A 21,009-nucleotide genomic window follows, 5' to 3' on the forward strand; every position below is an offset into this window, starting at 1 on the left:
TCCTCTCTGGGAAGTTTAATCCTGCATCAAATACAGACAGGAAAGCATTGGCTTCAAGAGAATCACAGTTCACTGTAAAGGCAAGGTGGTGTTCCAAAGGGACCATTAATTCAGAAGGACCCAAAACTCTGGAAAGGAGAAGTCATGATCACAGCTGTTTCAGGAACAACCTTGGTAACTTGCCAGTTACGCTGGTGGTGGAGAGAATGGAACAGCTGGAAGGGAGACTTCTTAGCGCGCTCGGCATAGGCACAGACTTCACTGCTTCAAAGGACACGCAGTGGAGACGAGAGTCCCAAGCTTCCCAGCTGCACCAGGTCCACATGGCACTTGAAACAGGCTGCCTAGGAGGCCACAACGCCCAAGCATGCTCCTTTGCTCAGAGACCCAGGACCTCAGCTGGGTGGCTGTGGACTCAGGGCCACCCTTCCCCATCTTCCAGTGAGATGCCCAGCACAGACTTGTGGGGGATTCTGCACTCTTGCAGAGATTTGGTGAGGTCAGAAAATCGCCTCCTGGGCACCTCCATTGTTTCAATGCTGCAGTGTCGGTAGGAGGTTTTGTTTTTCTGTTCGGCCACAGCAACAATGGTTTGCAAATCATCTGTTGGCCGGAAATGGCGTACAAACCTTTGGCCTGTTGGTGATCTAACAGCAAGCAGCAACCTTGGTTCTTGGTCCGATGGTTCCTCCAGATTTCCAGCCCTGGAAGAGCCCTGTTTCTTGGTTCGGACGATGAATTTCCTCTCCACGGCACAAGCTCGAGCTCTGGAATCTTCTTCACTTGTCTTCATGGTGCCCGTCTCCTCTTGGTAAAGAGCCCGGATACTGCTCAGTTGCAGTGAGCTGGCCTTTTTGGCAACGGTTTCCACAGCCTCCTCCTCCAGGTTCTTTCTGTTGATGGAAGGAAGGACTGGATACTTATTGAGAGAAGAGGAAGCCCCAATGGGTACTTGCTGCAGTAGCTCAGGGATCTCATCAGAAGCTCCCTGGTTTGGAGATTTGGGGGCACAGGCTCCTGGTTTTTGGCTGCTTGGCGACTCATAGGGAATGGCTGGAGGTGGAGATGGTATATGATGAACGCACACCTCCACGCCCTGGGATTTCTGCAGACTCGGTCTTGTCCGTCCCTTGGCGGACTTGGGCCTTATCATGTGCATATTTAGTGAGTTTGGCTGCCAAATGAGGCTGTCAACTGCTGTGCTGACAACAGTGCTACACTCAGGTGGTGCTATATTCACAGGGGCTTCTGTGGCCATTGCTTCTCAAGACCCCTAAGGAAGCAGGAAAAAAACAGGAGACCGTGGGTTAAACTTCCTGGGACTCCTAGATCCAAGCCATTCCCTCCCTGAGTGCCCAGAATAAGCACAAATTTCTGGCATCTAGTAAGGGGCACCAGCTGCAATTTATTCATTCAGGCATGCATTCATTTATTTTAGGCACTTGCGAGAGATCAGCAAACCGAAGTCCTTGCAATGTAAATTATTATAGTGAGGAAAGACAGGGGTTAAAACCCACAAGTAAATAGATATTTTCAAAGAGTAACAACCGCTATGAAGAAAATAAAAATTATTGCACCAGAGCGTGATTAAGGTGGGGGACTAATTCTTATTCTTTTAGGAGGGGGGAAGTTTCTGGTAAAAACCAGAAAACCTGCTGTGTTTCAGTAAAACTTCATTTTTGGACTCTGAAATTTGAATTTCAGATAATTTTCATGTGTCACAAAATACTCTCTTTTGATTCTTTTTCAATGATTTAAAAATGTGAAAGCTATTCTTAGTTCATGAGCCACACAAAATAGGTGACGGGCCGGATTTGGGCTGTGGGCCATCATTTGTTGGTCCCTGTCCTACAGCAACTCTGGACGCATGCTAATTCTACAGATGTATGAGCCAGAAAGGTAGAGTGATTTCCCGATGGTCACACAGCCAGCTGGTGGCAGAGCTGGAGATAGGACCCAGGTCTTGTGACACCCGATCCTGTGTCCTCTGTACCCATACAAGCTGCTTCCTGAGCCCAGCACATCACATTCTGTATGTCTGCTAGCTGCTCACATTTCTTTTTTTCTTTTTCTTTTTTTTTTTTTTTTTTGAGACAGAGTCTCACTCCATCACTCAGGCTGCAATGCAGTGGCACCATCTCAGCTCATTGCAATCTCCGCCTCCCAGGTTCAAGCAATTCTTGTGCCTCAGCCTCCCGAGCTGTTCAGACTTCTGTCTTCCCAGCTACCTGAGAGGCACCCTGGGGCCTCTGTATTTGGATCTCCCACCAAAAGTCTGTGTGAGTGCTGGTTAAATCCACCAGGAGCAATGAACTGAAGCATGGTGGGAGGCGTGAACATTTCTCTGTGCAGACCCGGAATTGCTAAACCATGACACCTCCTCTTTCATTGCCATCTTGGTGGCCACTTCACTAACACTACTACCAGCACCTCCTCCTCCCAATCTCCAGTTCCATCTTTCCCTAAACATTGCAGACATCTTATTGGGCTCCCTGCCTCCCTCTGAATCCTGACCACCACTGTGACTCCTGCCTTCTCTGCTTGAAAGCTGACCTGGCCTCTCCTAGCCTTCTAAAGACCTTCTGGTGACTTTCCAGTGATTCATGGTCCCCAAGAAACAGCATATTTGGGAGCAAAGGACAGAGGACCAGGTGTCACAAAGTGTGGGTTCAATTTCAGCTTCTCTGCCACTGGCTAGCTACCTGATCAAGGGGCAATCACTCTACCTTTCTGGCACAAAACTTTCCTCATCTATCAAATTAGCTAAATGATCTTAGAGGTATTACTTAAGTACCTCAGAACATCAGTCTTTTTGTCTGTAACATGAGGATAATAACATGAAATAATGTAGGTAAGGTGGGAAGCACCAGGCTTAGTGCATGGTAGAAACTTAATTAAATGTTAAGCGTTTTTTGTTGTCGTCGTTGTTTGCTTCGGGTTGTCTGTTTAGTGCTTCCTATGTGCTAAGTTCAAAAGCCTTCCTTGTTTTGCTCTAGAACTTTTCCCCTTGTGTTCTCGGTGATTCTACTCCTGGTTAACCAGCTGGGTGAGTCCTGAAACTCATGCCTGCCCTGTCCACTGCACAGAAATGCAGGGAGGTGGACTGCAATGAGCTACCACCTATGCAGTTGCCTCAAAATATGTGAAAATAAAATCCCAAGTTGATCACTTCTCTTCTAATTCCACATTTTACTTACCTCAAATTCACTTCCTGCAGAATGATTTGCACTTCCTGCAAATTCACTCCTTTCATCACAAAATCTTGAACAATGTAATCTGAGCCTCTCAGGGTTTGTATTCTAACCTCACCATTCTGCACATGTAACCACTGCTGCCTAATTTTAAGGAGTATCTGCTTCCTCTCCACTCAGACCAGGACCAAACGCAACACATTATCCCTATATCTTCCTGATGTCCTGCTCAATTCAAAATCTTGGACAAAGCTACCCTCTTTTAAAGGCCTCTATGTCTGCTGCATTCTACTCACAGCCTGAGTCTCTCTCCACTCCCATTTTCCACTTCTCCCTCGTCTTTCACACCCAGTCTGGCTGCTAGTAGCTCAGGAGCCTTCTCCTTAGCAAACTTTTGGCATCAAAAAAGACTGCCCATCTCCTTGTTAATTTCATCTATTTTCTGATCAACTGTGAAGAATGTGTTTTTCCCCCTTTAGTCTCCTTCTCAAGTCTTTCTCTGGCAATTAGCAGCTCTGCACTTTCACTCAGGATGGCAGGAGAAGGTCATAACTGTCCAACTGTTCTGCCAAAGATAAGCTCCACAGGCAAACCCACGCCCCTCTCGGCCCACCCTCCCCACTTGTGGAATGGCTATTAATTTGCCACAGCTTCTACAGAATTATCACAGGCTTGGCTTCCAACACCCACACATGCCTCAGGAAGGTTTAACTGTCAGTGAGTTTGGTAACTTAGAAACCTCTTCCTTAACAACTTTGATGAGGAGAGTCATGTGTTCTCACAGGCTCTCTGCGGGATTATTTTTAACAGTAAAACTTGAGTATGTGCATGCACTTTCTATACCTTTTGGTTCCATATAATTATCCATGTTCAGGGGGTGTCATATTCAAGACACCCTGGTCATAAGATAACATGACTGTGAGCTATCTCAGAGAAAAACCTCAATTATGACTAATTCCTAGGAGCCCACTCATGGTTATTTAGAGACTAACACCTCCTTCAGGTAAAACCATTATATCCAACCTGCTTTCATAACCCACTGCCTCCTCCCGAGCACAGGGACCATCTGTTACACGGAGGGAACACCAGCTCTCCCCAGCATCCATCACACAGGGATGGGGCGGTGGGGGAAACAGGTGTTTGGGGATCTGGGCCAACTGTGCCTTTATATTCATACCTCAGGTCCTGAACTCTGCCCACCACCCTCAGTCCAGGATTGAGGCAGCAGCCATGATTCTCCCTGCTCAGTTCACTTCACCACCTCTAGGCCTGGCAGCCGCTCAACCACAAACCGATTTGACAAGATCTAGGCGTAGGCATCTATCAAGCTGCCAAGCTGAATAGGCGAGTGGCCTGTTTACTTAAACACAATAGCTGCACCCCAGCGGCCTGCTAGGAGTCAGGAAGCAAACACTGCCAACTGTTTCCAAGAAGTTGCCAGAAGGGCAGGTGCCCATTCCTTAAGATTCACCACCAAATCAACTGGAAAGAAGGAAATGTGGATAGGAGAAGCTAAAGCAGGGCTCCTGCTTTCTAAGGGTGCCCACCATCCACCACAGGGTCAGACCACCCTATTTCACTCACAACCCAAATCTAAGCCTACAGTATATGCAGTAAAATATAACCACCTACATACCATCTGCTGGTATATACCAAGATACATACATTTGAATTGGTCTTTTAAAACTGTATCAGTTAATCCTATCCGTTGCCATCCCGCCCCCCACAACCCACACCCCCACCAGGCTTTCAGGATAAAAATGCTCTGAAGAACCAACAGGAGATGGTGGTTGGCCTGAGAATGAAAAAACTCTGGTACCATTCCCAGTTCTACCCCAAACTAGGGATTAGAATACACTGTCCTATGCAGAGTGCCACACTGAACCACAAGCCACCAAGTGATCAAATGTTTGGATAGAGAACTGGGGATGATTCCAGCGTCAGAAGGGCAGGGAGGTGGTGGGGATAACTCAATTAAGTCCAAGTTCCAGCGCCCTAGAAGGCAACAGGCTTAAGGGGCAGAGGAGGGATCTGGGGGAGGGGCGAGAAAGAGCGTTTAGAAAGCGAGAATTGACTTCAGTGAAAGAGCACAGGACTGGGGGAGGGGCCCTCTGGTTCTCGTCTCTGCCCTGCCGGAGACTGGGACATCCTTTTCTCTCCCTGGGTCTGTGTCCCCGTCGCTACATCTCAGCCTGGAGGGCATGGCCCAGCGGTTGCATAGGTCCCTCGGTTTCTGCAGAGCCCGGGAGTCACCCTATTTTGGTAAAGGTGAGCTCTGGCCAGGCTTGCTTTGCCTCGGGAGCAGACTTTTCTCCAGGCTCCTCGCCTGTCTCCCGGGGTTTGCGTCCCCCGGGCTGGGTCTGGGGAGGCCCTCCCGGGTGATGTGCTGGGGGCTCGGGGACTGGCCTCCCCCGGCCCCTTCCAGGCCTGGCGGAGGCCAAGGGCAGGCCGCGGGATCGGGCAGCCGCGCTCACCTAGCCGTTCCGCTCCATCCGCCGCCTGCGCCCGGCTCTGTCCTGCTGGTAAACAACCCTGGTCTCCCGGGCAACGCCGCAGGGTGGGGGGCCACGTGCTTCCGGCGTGACCGGAACCGGCCTGGGTCGGGTGGGGTCGGGTGGGGTCGGGTGGGGGCCGCTGGGCCAGGAGGGCGGAGGCCGTGAACTCCAGGTCGGTGGATTGCGAGCCTGGAGGCGACAGGGACCCGCGGCCTCCTTCTCTCCTCCTCTTCCTAGCGTCACCTGCCTCTGTTTCTCTCTGGGGGAGAGTGTCTGGGAGAGGGAGAGCCCTGGCCGGGGCATGGAGGAGCGGGGAGCAGCACCACTAGTCTCAAAACCCGTTTCTCACCTTGGGTCAGGCCCTGACCCTCTCAGTGTCCCTGGTTTTAAAATGAGGCTGTGGGACTGATGGATTCTCGGAACCCTAGACTCTGAGTGGATGCTTCTAGGGTATCTGAGTTGCGGGGAGCAGGGCCCCCATCCTCAGTACAGCCCTTTCAGCGCCAGTTCCCTGACCTCTTTTCACATCAGCCTCCCACTCCGGGGCCACACTGGGAACCTTATCAACAGCATCTGCACCTCCTTTGATGTCCCCAGCCACAATCTCTTCCACTTCCAGCCACTTGAGTCACTTCCGCTGTATCTGTTTTTCACCATCTTTGGGTTTCCTGTCCATTGCTGTCTCCGCTTTCCCCCTCGCTATCAGTCTGCTTCTTCCCTATCCTGGCCCATTACCTCGGCATTCTCAAAAGGATCCTCCCTGCCCGAGTCCTGCTCTCCTTCCATCTGATGAAACCTCAAGCCAAACCAGTCCACCTACACACGGGTATTGAAGAAGTCTTGGCCAGCCACACACCTTGGTGTAACAGAAACACGAGGTCTCTAACCTCAATTAGACTCTCAGCCCTGCACTTCCATCCCCAACTGACCACTGGGTTCTCTCTCCCTCCTTTCTTCTTTTTCTTCCTTTTTTAAGGGGAGACAGGGTCTCGCCCCTTCACCCAGGCTGGAGTGCAGTGGTGCAATCACAGCTCACTGCAGCCTGGACCTCCCCAGCTCAGCCTCCCTTGTAGCTGGGACTACAGGCGTGCACCACCATGCTTGGCTAATTTTTATTATTTTTTGTAAAATGGGGTTCTGCCATGTTGCTGAGGTTGGTCTTGAAGTCTTGGGCTCAAGTGATCCTCCCGCCTCAGCCTCCCAAAGTGCTGGGATTACAGACATGAGCCACCTCTCCCAGCCTCTCCTTTCTTCTCAATGGCTATTTCAAAACGTTGTTTTGCTTGCGAAACCTCCCACCTCTCCCTCTCCCACCTCCCTCCTTCCTCCCTCTTAGAAGATACCTTTACTGCCCTCTTCAGAGAGAAAATAGAAGCCATCATATGGAAACTTCCTCAGCCTTCTGCCATCAGACCTGCAAACTTGCTTGCCTACACTTCCTTGCTTTCCTCCCTCCCTCCAGTTCTAATGTCTTCTGATTCTCTCCAAGGTGAATTGCTCCTCCATGGGTGCTTGGAAGCCCGTTTCTGGCCACACAGCCACACGTGTACACACCCTCACACTCCCTCTGACCGTAGAAGATTCCTCCCGACCCTCCCTCATCTGCCTAATTCCCACTCACCCTTCAGGTCCCAACCTCATGGATGAAGCCTTTCTTCCAAGGTGGAATTAAGATTTCTTCAAAAGAAGTCTGAACTGGACTATTGTCTGCCAAGCTCTGCTCTAGACTCATGGGATACGCAGATGAATAATTTACTGACAGTATCATTAGAAGATAATGTTAGTAGACACACAAGAACCATAGATTCAGGCCAAATGTGGTGGCTCACGTCTGTAATCCCAGCACTTTGACAGACTGAGGCAGGAGGATCGCTTGAAGCTGGGAGTTTGAGACCAGCCATGGGCAACATGGCGAGATGCTATCTCTCCAAAAACAAACAAAAAAAGAACCATAGATTCATTATCTAGCATGTGGCAAAATATTTGCTATCTGTTCTGTCCCGGATATGTGGACACAGGATTGCCACAAGAGCACAATTCTAACCGTCTTTCAAGACGTTGAGAGTCTGGTTGAGAGAATGCATTTCACACTGATAAAGAGTTACAAATCAGATTATTTTCAATACAATTTGAGCCCAGGGTAGAATAGCAGGCACAGGCTGGACACGATTAGGTGCCAAGTGATTGGCACAGACAAGGCAGTTCTTTGGGGGCCGTGAAAGAAGATCATGTCAGTGGTGGTGTTTCTGCTCGTCTCAGAAGGGAAGTCTGTGACCCGTGGGAGTTGCTGGGGAGGGCCTGGGCTGGGCCAGGTCTCTTCTTTGGGTTGTCCCCTCACACACTCTGGTCATCCAGGAAGCCTCTGTGGCCCTCGGAATGTGTAAAAGATGGTGGTTTTAGGAGCTGCTGGTTTTGCAACTGAGTGCTGGCGGCTTATTTCTTGTTAATGATTCTGTCAAAAGTGTCTTAGCGATGCTCTTCAGCCCTTCATCACCCACCCAAAAAAGATTAAAGTGGATTCTTCATCAGCTATTTTAAAATCACCTAAGAATTATGCAATCCTTTGGAGAATCAAATTGGCTTCTCACCGTGTGTGTGTGTGTGTGCACGCGCGCCTTTGCCAGTGCACAGTGAAATGGCGGTCTGTTTAATGTCAGCAGTACATGCAGTTAACGTCAGCAGTACCTGCCTTTTGCTCTCCAGTGTTGTGTAATGCCCAGCCCCAGGGGGAGGCAGGAGAGAAGGAAAGGAAGGCGCCAGTCCATTGCTGTGCCTCTGCTGCCTTTGTCCCCGACCTTCTATAAAGAGGATGTCTTCAAAGGACGGACCCGATAATGCCTGGTGTCTGGCACATACCCAGAGTGGATCTCAGTAAACATGGGCAGAGGTCATTGCCCTGCCAGCTGAAATGTGGACTCACCTTCCTTTCTAGCCATGTCCCAATCTACTCTCCAGCTCTCTCCCTGGGCTGCAGCCAGCTTGCTCCCCAGATGGGCCCCAGCTTTTTCATCTCCAGTGTCTTTGCCCATGCCTGCCCCACCCTGCTCTCTTCCTTGAAGTTAAGCCAAAATGACTGATCCTTCAAGGCCCATCTTAAAAGCCACCTCTTCCGTGAAGTCCTTTCCTGACCACAGCCTCCCCACAAAAGCTCATGTGCTCTCTCTGGTCGCCTTTGGTCCAGTGGAACATGCCCAAGATGGTGCTGTGCACCCTCCCTAGGTCGGCTCCCTTCATCTTCACAACGCTCCTTAATGGAGGCATCATAGCCCTCCTTTGCTTTAGAAAACAATGGAGCCTCAGGGTTCCCCCTGGTGAAGGAGCAGCAGAGCAATTTTACAACCTGCATCCAGCTGTTTCCAAAGCCCACCCTGGACCCCAGAGTCCCACCCCCAAGCTCCTCACCTGCGTGTTCCCCCATGGCCCTTATCTGTGCTGTCCGTTGCACTGGTCGTGGGGACTGCAGGCATGGCCTCTGACGTCAAAGCTTGAGTATCAATCCTGGCTCCACCACTTGCCAGCTGAAGACGTTAGGTAAATGATTCACCTTCGCTGGATGTCAGTTTCCGCATCTCTAGAATGGTGATGATAAGCACAGGATTGTTGTGCGGCTGAAATGAGGTAACACACGTGCCAAGTGCTTAGTGAGGGCTACTAACTCTTGTTGCATCATCTTCCCTTACAGTGTGCATCTCCTTCAGTAGGTTATGAGCTCCTTGAAGGCAGGAACTTGCCTGTCTCGGAATCCCCTGCCTTGTCCACACAATGCTTACTTTGTGATACGTGCTCAGCAATGATGATGGTGGTGCTGATTCCAAGGCTAGCGTTTCCACTGAGCGATCCAGCAAGCTGCTAATTGGTATCCTCCCCAACCATATTTGGCTTGGGGTCCAAATGACCTCCCCAGGGGCTGGCTGAAGGCAGGAGCCCCGGTTTCTTAGCGGCTTGTCCCCACAGAGTGTTTGGCCCCATTTTGAATTAGTGACTTCTAGATTTCAGAGTCTATAGCCAGTGTCCTGCTCTGCCTGTCCTTGGTCTCATTAGACATGTGGATTGAGATCATGGGTAACCTTTAAGCAGAAGGTGAACCAGGTGGATATTCTAGTAGCAAGGCCAAGAGGCTGGCAGTTAGTCATGGCTCCTGTGATCAGCTTCCTAAGGGGATCTGCAAGAGGGAAGTTTCTGGATGATGAAACTTAACCCTTGAAGTACAGACATGGGTCACTTAACCATGGGGATACATGCTGACAACTTCATTGCTAGGTGATTTTTTCATTGTGCAAACATTGTGGAGTGTGCTTACCCAAACCTAGATGGTCTAGCCTGCTACACACCTAGGTTATATGGTATAGCCTGTTGCTCCTAGGCCACAAACCTGTACAGCATGTTACTGTTCTAAATACTGTAACACGATGGCAATTGTAACACAATAGTAAGTATCTGTGTATCCAAACAGATCTAAACATAGAAAAGGTACAATTTAAAATATGGTATAAAAGATTTGAAAAAATGGTATGCCTATATAGCACAGCTACCTTATAATCTTATGGGACCACCATCGTATGTGTGGTCTGTCATTGGACCAAAATGTCATTATATGGTGCATGACTGTACCACAGCTTTTTATTATTTTCTCCGTATTGTTGGAAAATATCCAAAAATGTATAGCCTACTTTCCAGTCTTGTTAAGCAGAACACATCAAACACTGTAACTCACCTTGGCTACTGTTGACCAAGTATTTTCACCTTCAGGAGCTTGTGGAATCTTGCTGGCATTCTGTGGGGGGCCAGAATCATTGTCTCCACCTCTCTAGTGGAGGAAGGTGAGGCTCAGATCATTTAAATCTGTCAGGAAGTGGCAGAACAACTCCAGCCCTCTTCTTTGACATAGGCCCCTGAGTTAGTTGCTCTCCACCCTTGCAGTCTCTTGCACAATGCTACCTTTCCTTGGCAACTCGCAGTCAATAACTGTGCTCTAGGTGCACTAGTTTGATGTGGATGGAGTCAGCTGCCCCAGCACACAGTGACCCAGGCTTCTAGGCTTCGTTGATTATCGCTTTAATCACCCCTCGCTTACCTTCCTATTAAGAGAAGCTGCTCTAACTCCATTCCTGTCCGGCTGCTGGGCCTGAGAAATGAAGCTGAGCAGCTTGTTAGAACTGCATCTAAAACAAGAGTCTAAGAGTGTTGTGATACCTGCTTCGCTGCTTGGGCTCTTTTGGGTTTTGCCTTCTCGGTGGTGTTTTGGATAGGCACGGAAGCAGGAGAGCTTTCAGGGATTAGGATTGCCAGCTATGGAGTCAGACGCACCTGTGGTTAAGTCTGGGCCCTGTCAGTTTGCAGGGCAAATGACCTGACCTGTGCCAGCTTCAATTACCCTTACTGGTAAACTGGAATGAATCGTATATGCCTCATCGGGAGGATTCGGGAGGATTCAAGGAGAATCCTAATTCACATGCTGTGCTTAGCCTCCTGTTGGTACTCAAGGGGTTGCAGTTATTGTTTTTATTTCTGTAACTTGAAGTATGATAAGACTCTTAACACTCATTCACTCATTCATTCATGCCTCAAATATTTATTTACTGCCCATCTCTCCATGCCTAGTTTCCTTATCTGCAAAATGAGGGTAATAATGGCACTTATCTAGCTAGGGGATGTGAAGATTTAGTGAGTAAATATATGTAAAGTGCTCAGAACCCCTGCAAGGCATAAGTGTGATATATACGTTAGCCATCATCGTGGGTAGTATTAGTTTGTGCCAGGCACTGATAAGAAGGCACTAGGGATAAAGAGGTGAACAAAACAGACATGACCTCTGTCCTTAATGAGCTTGCAGGCTCCATCCATCTTATTTTCTCTATGGGGAGGAAAGCCAACCAGTGTTTCATCACTGTTGATAAAAGCTGAATTGATGGGTCCAGGAAAGGACCCAGATGGTGGCGTCTAGGGACCCTGCAACTTACTGGCTGCTGCCCTAGGGGCTGGCGTGGGAGGCCATGCCATGCTTTCTACATTCTTGCCCCTCATCAAGCCTCGGGCCCTCGGGTCCTGTGCTCTTGCTTTAGCTTCAGCACAATCGTAGGCAGCCCCAAATGACTTGTCAAATGGAGAGAACCATGCCTGAGTCATAGCTGTGAAGGTCAGTGCATGAAAATGCCCTCAAACCTTCAAAATGCCACACGAACAAGAGGTCTAGGCAGGGAGACTGGCAAGGAGAAAGAGCACTGGACTTGGAGAAAGGGACCAGAGTTTAAGTCCTGGCCCACTTCATAGCTGTGTGGATTTTTTCAGGTTACTTCCGCTCTCTGAGACTTGGTCTCCTCCTCTGTCAAATGTGAATGTGATAGAACCTGCCTGGTAGGGTTGTAGTGAGGAGTAAACAGGAGCAGAGCATAAACTTAAGGGGAATTTAAGGCCTTCTCAAATACCACCTCTCCTGGGAAGATTTCTGTGACCTTCCCAAGAGAGTTCACTGCTCCTTCCTCTGAGCTCAGAGGCATTTATACAGTCACTGGAGCAGTGCTTATCATTCCACATGGATGCAGGCTGAGCTCCCTAGAAACAGACTCTGACACAAAAAAGTATGTTGCTGGGAGGCTCCAGGAGATACAGCTGTCGGGAAGTGAGCAAGGGAAGAATGGGTAGAGGGAGAAGCTGACATGCAAGGGAGAAGCTGACATAGAAAGAGAAGCTAACACACAAAGGAGAAGCTGGAACAGAGGGAGAAGCTGACACATAATGGAGAAGCTGGCACAGAGGGAGAAGCATACACACAAGGGAGAAGCTGACACAGAGGGAGAAGCTAACACACACAGAGAGAAGCTGACACACGAGGGAGAAGCTGACACAGAGGGAGAAGGTGACATACAAGGAAGGGAGAAGCTGACACAGAGGGAGAAGCTGACACACAGAAGCTGACATAGCAGAAGAAGCTGACACACAAGGGAGAAGTTGACACAGAAGGAGAAGCTAACACACACACAGAGAAGCCAACATAGAGGGAGAAAGTGACACAGAGGGACAAGCTCACACACACACACACACACACACACACACACACACACACAAACTGACATAGAGGGAGAAGCTGACACACAAGGGAGAAGCTGACACACACACAGAGAAACTGACATAGAGGGAGAAGCTGACACAGAGGGACAAGCTAACACACACACACACACACAGAAACTGACACAGAGGGAGAAGCTGACACACAAGGGAGAAGCTGACACACACACAGAGAAACTGACATAGAGGGAGAAGCTGACACAGAGGGACAAGCTAACACACACACACACACAGAAACTGACACAGAGGGAGAAGCTGACACACACAGAGAAGCCAGCATAGAGGGAGAAGCTGACACAGAGGGACAAGCTAACACACACACACACACACACACACACACACACACACACACACACACATAGAAACTGACATAGAGGGAGAAGCTGACACAAAAGGGAGAAGCTGACACAGAGGGAGAAGCTGACATGCAAGGGAGAAGCTGACACGGAGAAGCCGACACACACAGAGAGAAGCTGACCTAGAGAGAGAAGCTGACACACAAGGGAGAAGTTGACACAGAGGTAGAAGCTGACACACACACGCACAGAGCCCAACATAAAGGGAGAAGCTGATACAGAGGAACAAGCTAGCACGCACGTGTGCGCGCACACACACACACACAGAAACTGACAGAGGGAGAAGCTGACACAGAAGGACAAGCTAACACACACACACACACAGAAACTGACATAGAGGGGAAGTTGATACACAGAGGCAGTTGCTGAGGCCACAGGGAGCTCTGGGGCTGGGACCGCCTTTCAGAGCTGAAAAAGGCAAGGGATGGCCCTTTAAACTATCACCCCAGCCAGGGATTGGCTAGAGACTCCTTCTCCTGTCTTCCCTGGGAGGGGCCATAACCTTGGACCACGCGGTACCTGCAGCAGAGAGTGGTTCTCAGTGAGGGACAGCGTCAGCAGCAGCTGGTACCCCAGCCCTGAAGAGGGGGCCTGCCAGGACTGTGTGAAGCATTCGAGAACTAATGGAGAACCAAACAGAATTGCTGCCCACATGGGGCTTTGGGGCTATATTTGGTCTCTGTTTACCTATTTGGTCTCTCTAGCCAGCTTGGCAGCTTCCTTGGGTCAGAATGTTCTCATTAGAAGAGCTCATAGTTGGTGCTTAATAAGAGTCTATCGGATTTCATGACCAGTAATGCACCCAGGTCCCTTTCTTTGTTTCTCTAAAGTGTCATCACCTGCTCATTCAAAAGAACTGAGCCCCTTTTTCGTGGGCTAAACTTGCACATGATTTTTTTTTAGACTCAAAAGAGAAAAAGGAAGCAAGCCTGTAGAGACAGAACCTAATTAAAAAACATCCTGCACAGCAGTTGAAGTGAAGGTTGGCTGGGACCAGGCCTGGTCAGGGCCCGACCTCGCAGCATCCACCAGAATGTTGCCAAAGGGGGAAGATAGCAAAGACACCCTGATTAACTCTCCCAGGGATCTGCAGCAGGATGGTCATTTTGAAGTTTTCCTTGGAAGCTTTGCCACCAGGTGTAAATCTAGCCCAAGCTCTGCACCTGCCAACTTCTCTAGGCTCAACTGAGCTATTGTTTCACACTCCAAGTCCTGACATTACCAGATTTAGCCTGATTTATGATGGGGGCTATAAAGACCACTTGTATGTAAAGAAAGCCATTGGCTGATCCCTGGCAGCTCCATGGCAGGGCTGCAACCCACATTCTCCTCTACTGTTCTAATATGGGTATCATTACCCACACTAATCGGAATGTGAATTCTGTGTCTACCTATGACTGCATTTGATAGTAGAAAACAGTTTTACTTTCATTATTCCAGCAGGTCTCACAATGGGCCTGTGAAGTAGACAGCTATGTGATCATGAGGAATTTGTTCACCCTCTCTGGGTCTCGGTTTACCCATCTTCAAAATGATAATAGAACCTCAGAAGGAGTTGTAAGGGTCAAACCATGTAATACCTGTGAAGCCCTTAAAATAAAGGCTTGAAATTATTGACAGGAATTTCTAGTCTCGCTCTACAAGAGAAGAAACCAAGATGCAGAGAGGTAAAGTTGATGAATAAGATGCCTGGGTATCAAGGAAGGAAGGCACTGTGGGACTAGATGCAAACCAAGCTAGGCATTCCTGTGTGGGATTTCTATGATGAACAACATAGGTGCCTTTCCAACTCAGGAACAGAGAAAATACGGACTCCTCAAAAGAAAAAAAGAAGAGATGAAGGGATGATGTTGCCAAAGAAAGAAATTTGGAAAAAAAACCCAAACCAACATTTGCACTTTTAAAACCATGGAACCCTTCTTATTTTTATATGTTCAGATCTAAATGCCAGAAAGGTTACCACATTCAAAGGGAATGAGATTTGAAAATGATTTCTTTGAGTCTTCTGCTGAGGTCTTTCCAAGGCGCTACAATTAGGGCTTTGCACCCAAATACCCTTGCCTCATTTTGGTCATTTTGTCCTGGAACAGAGGTTCAACTGGGAGACCCCTCACACACAGGTGAAGGCGTGGCTGTGGAACCTCAGACCCCCTGGTCTCCTCAGGAATGAAGGTCATTGCCATCCTCACCCTCCTCCTCTTCTGCTGTAAGTAGAGAGCTTGGTGGGGCAGCACCAAGCTTCTGTCTTCCTGTTTATGTCAGTGGGAGGGGGGACTCTCCAGGTGGCACCAGGTGAGGGAAGTCACAAGTCCCGCAGAAAAGAATCAGGAATGGAACGGGCTCCCACCAACGCCCTCTTGCTTCTGTTTCTGCTATAAAATGGGCTGATCCCAGTGTTGGGATCTTATAAAGTGTCTAGGAAATCAGAGGTTGCCAACCATTTGCTAGAAAGGGAGTTTGACTACTATTTTACCCCCCTCACCCTCAAGAGTCTTTTTTCCTTTGGATGCTAGTAGCCTTTATTTAAGGCCATTTGGACTCAGAACAAAAATGCAGACATATATCCAGCTAATTTAAGAATGATTAATGCTTATCAGAAAGACATTTTTATGGTGACTTATGGGATAATTGGTAGTTATAAGTCATTTCTGCCGGGAGATCTGATTGCTTACCTCTGCAAAGTGAAGAAAGACCTACTGGGAAACAGTTTGGGGTCTACTGGAGACTGATAGACTCTTTTGCTGGATTCGTTGAGTGGAGGTTTGTCCAGATCCATTTTCCTGTCTCTTTCAATTGAGTCACAATAACTTTTGAGTCCCTAAGTCAAAGATGTCAAAAACAGACTTCCTTTCCCCACAGTGAGTGGTGGAATTTACTTTGCAAGGTGATAGTGCAGGAGGATACCTGTACGCAGGGATGACCGCCTCTACAGCCCCTCAGTGCGGCTCCAGGGACTGCTTGGGCAGCAGTGACCGCCCATGGGTTTTTTCCGCCACACCCCCGTTTAGACTGAACACGATAGTGAGATCGAAGGCACCTGAGAAAACTCCCCCAAACTCTTATTTCTGTTTCTCTTCTTCAAGTTCATGTCTTTATTGTATTTTTATTGCAAATTTACTACCTGCTTATAGTTAAAAAGTAAAATAAATGAGTATATAGCAACAAGGTAAAGCTCCTCCTCATCCTCCCCAGACCCCAGTTTTTTCCCTACATCCAGATGTGACCACTCTTAAGAGTTTGATATACATCCTCTATACAGCCTTTACCCACACACATTCAAAACACCATAATAGGAAGGGAACGCATGCTGGGCCGGGCGCGGTGGTTCATGACTATAATCCCAGCACTTTGGGAGGCCGAGGCGGGCGGATCACCTGAGGTCAGGAGTTCGAGACCAGCCTGGCCAGCTGGCCAAGATGGTGAAACCCCGTCTCTATTAAAAATACAAAAAATTAGTCAAGCATGGCAGTGGGCACCTGTAATCTCAGCTACTCAGGAGGCTGAGGCAGGAGAATTGCCTGAACCCGGGAGGTGGAGGTTGCAGTGTGCCGAGATCACACCATTGCACTCCAGCCTGGGTAACAACAGCGAAACTCCGTCTCAAAAGAAAAAAAGAAGGAAAGGGAACACACACTTATTATGAAAAGACATGAGACAGCAGAGACGTGTATAAAATGAATGTTGCCTGTTTCTTTCTCTCTCTTCAATCCCAATTGCCTAGAGATAGTGCTATCAAATGTAGTTTATTTTTGAGACACATAATTTTGTTATTATCCCCCTGTCGGTGGACATGTGGGTGGTTTCCAATTTTTTGATATCACAGATAATGCTTCAGGAAACCATTTTGTGTATGCATTTGTGCCCACTCTCATAAGCATCTTGTAGAAGCAAAAACAGCTGAGTTCATGTGTACTTGCCATTTAAAAAAATAATAATTGAGGATACCTTTCCTGCCTCTTAAGTATTTTGTTTCTCCTGTGAGATAGTGAAGGCCTGATGACATCTGGAGGGACTGGCATTTCTGGCTTTGAACTTTTGCCATTCATGTTGCATCAGACCCGAGGGTGTTCTGCCTAGAACTGTGGTTTCTTGCTTTGAGGGGGAAGACTATGGTTGATGGGAGAGCCTTGTTCTGAACCTCATGGAAACTGGGTATTCATCTGGGTTAGCAAAAAACTAGCTGTGTTACAGGGGCAAATCTGAACCTATTTTATTCCCCAGGAAAGAGGCTGGTGATTCCAGCCATGCCCCTTGCACTTCGCTTTGGGGATCTGGTGATATTTCGAATGCTCAGCATTCTAGTAAGGGGAGGGGACATCAAGGCAGCATCATGCTCATTGCAACTTCCTTCTTCCTTTTTTTCTCATCGGTGGTGGCAGCCCCCACCCACAGCAGTTTCTGGCAGTTTCAGAGGATGGTCAAACACATCACGGGGCGAAGTGCCTTCTTCTCATATTACGGATATGGCTGCTACTGTGGGCTTGGGGGCAAAGGGATCCCCGTGGATGACACTGACAGGTGAGTGCAGAGGCTCTAAGGCCACTTATCATTTGTTTTGCATTAGAGTTCATGCTCGAAGCCAGAGAGAGGGTGTTAGGATTCTTGCATGGCAAATAACAGAAAACAACTCAGGCTAATGGAAGGAAGAACTGAACAGGATTTGGAGGATGGGTCTTGAGAAACCCAGGGTTGGGGCCAGCTTCTTGAGGGTGTGACCTGTGAAGTTTCACAGGGCCCAACATTCGTAAGGGTCAGGGCCAGCTTCTTGAGCGTGTGATCTGTAAAGTTTCACAGGGCCTGGCACTCATAAGGGCCTAAACATGGTTTACTGCTCTGCTGCCACCATCTTGAAATTCTTAATAAAGGGCCTCACGTTTTCATTTTGCTTTAGTCTCTGCAATTATGCCGTTGGTCCTGCCCAGAGCTCTAGAAGCTGTTTCATCCTCATAGTAAAAGTGCTGTGCTTTCAGCTCTCCAGCTTTTAGGAGTATAGGCACAGCACAACTGACTCACTAGTCCTAATTCCATATTCTAGGAGAGGGAATCTAAGTGGCCCAGTTTGGAGAAGTTGTCCATCTGGGTGAGGTTGCATGGCACAAACCTGGCTTCCAGGCCTACTCCAAAGGATGGGGGTGGGGGAGTGTGAGTTCCTAGAAAAAGTAGAGGTGGGTGTCATCTGGTGAATGTACGTGTGGGGAGGTAAGAAACGGGACAGTTTGCGTGTCATTTCATTTGAAGACATAAGAAAGCAAAATGTTCCTTGCCACGTTTAACCTAGTATGGAGAAACATGTCCCCACAGTGGGGCCTTAAATATCACTCCTGGAGCTCGAGCCTTGTGGGTGGGGCTCATGGAACCATGGGAGGACCTCAGAGCCTTGGAAGGGCAACTGACACTTATGAAATGCCCTTATTTGCCAAGCACGGGGACTGGCGATTGGCATACAAACCTAATTTAATTCTCGCAGGGAGTGCACGAGACAGTGATACCAGCCCATTTGACAGGGGAGGACAGTGAGTTGCTAAACCACCTCCTAAAGGCAATGCAGCTTCTAAGTGGCAGAGTTAGGATTGAACAAGAATTTGCCTGTTTCAAAGTTTGTCCCCTCTCCTTGATGGTCTGTGCCTCCCCTGTCAAAGTCCAAAGGCTGATTAGAAATTGAACATCATTAGCCAAAGCTGATCAACAGCAGAGCCCCCACTTGCAGATGGGAATGGTGAGAGAGGGAGACTGAAACATTTTTCTGGGCCTTTCAGGCCTTAGAATCCAAGCTTCAGTTTCTGCCTTCCTGTGCCTTGTGCAGTGGTTGAGGACATGGACTGAGCCCATGCTCCAGATGGTATTTCTCCTCCAGCGCTCTCCCATCCAGCCCCCAGCCAACTCTGGGTGCCATGAATGGGACGACGTCGGCTTTTACAGACAATTGTCTCGTCAGAGACCGTTACGGTGCCTGACTCACGGTAGGTGCTCAGTAAAAAGTGTTAAATGAATGAATGGGCCTAGGTTTGTGTCCTGGGTCTATCATTCTCCAGCTGCCTAAGTTTGGAAAATTGGCCTCTTGGAATCTCAGTCCCTCCCCTACAAAAGGGCGGCAATGATTGTACTTTATAGGTTTCTATGAGTAGCTAATGAGATAGCAACAGATACTAGAGAGGGCTCAGGAAATGCTACTGGTTATTATTATTTTTTTTTATTTTATTTATTTTTTGGGAGACGGGGTCTTGCTCTATTATCCAGGCTGGGGTGGAGAGGCTCAATCAGAGCTCACTGCAGCCTCCGTCGCCTGAGCTCAAGCAATCCACCCACTTCAGCCTCCTGAGTAGCTGGGACCACAGGCTGGTGCCACCATGCCTGGCTTTTTTTTTTTTTTTTTAACTTAAAAAACATAGGCGGTCTCCCTGTGTTGCCCAGGCTGGTCTCAAACTCCTGGACTGAAGCGATCCTCCTGCCTTATCCTCACAAAGTGCTGGGATTGCAGGCATGAGCCACCACACCTGGCCTATTTTTAATATTATTGATAATTCACCTCCTCACCTTCAATGCCTTCTTGCCTAGAGGAGGAGGCAGGTAAGCCCTTTCTAGTCCCCAGATAAGGTCCTCCAGCAGATTCCTGAGGGATCCACTTCCAGGCACAGCCCCTCATCTCCCTCTTGTCTCGCCCCAGATGCTGCCGGGCACATGACTGTTGCTACGAGAAGCTGAAGGAGTTCAGCTGCCAGCCTGTGTTGAACAGCTACCAGTTCCACATTGTCAATGGCACAGTGGTTTGTGAGTAGCCTTTTCTGTATGGAAATGTCTTTTAACCTGGGCCTTTCCTTAACATTCACCTCCTCTTTGACCCAGAGATCTTTTAGAAAATGAAATGCTTCCAAGTGCTTGGAAGGAGGTATTCCTGAGCTTTCTCCTGATGCTCCAGAGCTTCTCAGAGTGTCCGTGCTCATCCTGCCCTGGTCTCTCCCACCCATGAGTGTACCTCCTGAACCCTCTGGGGGCCCAGAGCCTGGCAGATAGTACATGCTCAATAAATACTTGTTCACTTGAGCTAATCTTGAAGCTTCCCTTGACAACTGCTGCTGTTGAGAACATGTTTCCTTGTTTCTGTCATTTTGTTAACAAAACGGCTCAGCTGTCTTCCAGTTGGACAAATATTTATTAAGGGCGACTGCATGCCAAGCACTAAGATAGGTGCTGCCAGGGCCACAAAAGCAAATAGGTGGGAAGGGAAGGGGGACTCACATGTTACTGAGACCATTCAAGGAGCCATGTGGGCAAGTGGATCAAGTGCCCTTCACATGGGGTGTGGCCCTGGCATCCGGAGCGTGTTCTGCGGCTGGTAGGGTATGGGTATGTGCAGGGCAATCCTGGCCTAAACAGCAGGCACATTGGGAGGCACTGGACAGTAGTCTTTCGTGAGCACCATCCTTTCCAGCATAGCCAGGGTGGATCCTGGGGTCCTGGGCTGGGAAGGTGAAGAGCAACAAATAAAGAAGTGGCTTCTTATAGTGTGTGGCTCACTTCCTGCCTGGCCTCGTGGGGTTGCATGAATCACTTTCCTTCCCAGGTGTATTTATTCACAGCTGTGAGTGCACCTTGGAGTTCCTCTGTTTCCTCCTGAGGTCAGAGAACTACCACCTCTCTGCCATTCATCCCCTAGGGCGGGAGATACATCCTCCATCCTGTAGTGGGTTCCAGGGCTCAGAACCCTGGTCTCCTGAGCTCCCCCCACCCACCACTTCAGCTCAGCACACACCAATACCCAGAGTTAGGACTGTGAGGTCTCCCTGGCACCAGCTGTGTGGGTTGGGGGCTCGGACCCCTGCACCGGGAGGACCTGCCTCAGCTCTTGGCCTGCCCTGCCCACTGCCACCAGCACGTGTTTGACAGGGAAAGAACCCCCTTTTG

General features: G+C 48.8%; 2 protein-coding genes across 3 annotated transcripts in view; one reads left to right on the top strand and one right to left on the bottom strand.

Annotated features, from left to right (window-relative positions):
- On the bottom strand, nt 1-5,871 carry UBXN10 (UBX domain protein 10). 2 transcript variants are annotated; one of them, XM_003814407.6, is made up of 2 exons: nt 5,666-5,871; nt 1-1,273 (listed from the first exon to the last, which is right to left on the bottom strand). In XM_003814407.6, exon 2 carries the CDS (start codon nt 1,256-1,258, stop codon nt 416-418), a length of 843 nt encoding a protein of 280 aa, XP_003814455.1. In that variant the 5' UTR covers nt 1,259-1,273; nt 5,666-5,871; the 3' UTR covers nt 1-415. The 2 variants fall into 2 exon arrangements, with proteins under 2 accessions (XP_003814455.1, XP_054953282.1); XM_055097307.2 differs by having other exon boundaries at nt 3,198-5,685.
- Nucleotides 5,323-21,009, top strand: part of PLA2G2C (phospholipase A2 group IIC) — a 24,074-nt gene continuing 8,387 nt past the window's right edge. Inside the window, exons 1-4 of the mRNA XM_014343402.3 lie at nt 5,323-5,459; nt 15,198-15,313; nt 17,487-17,625; nt 19,772-19,875. Of these exons, the coding sequence (XP_014198888.2) occupies nt 15,274-15,313; nt 17,487-17,625; nt 19,772-19,875 (283 nt within the window). The 5' untranslated portion in view covers nt 5,323-5,459; nt 15,198-15,273. The remainder of the gene's footprint in view (nt 5,460-15,197; nt 15,314-17,486; nt 17,626-19,771; nt 19,876-21,009) is intronic.

Source organism: Pan paniscus, chromosome 1 (genome assembly GCF_029289425.2).
Source record: "Pan paniscus chromosome 1, NHGRI_mPanPan1-v2.0_pri, whole genome shotgun sequence".
NCBI lineage: Eukaryota > Metazoa > Chordata > Mammalia > Primates > Hominidae > Pan > Pan paniscus.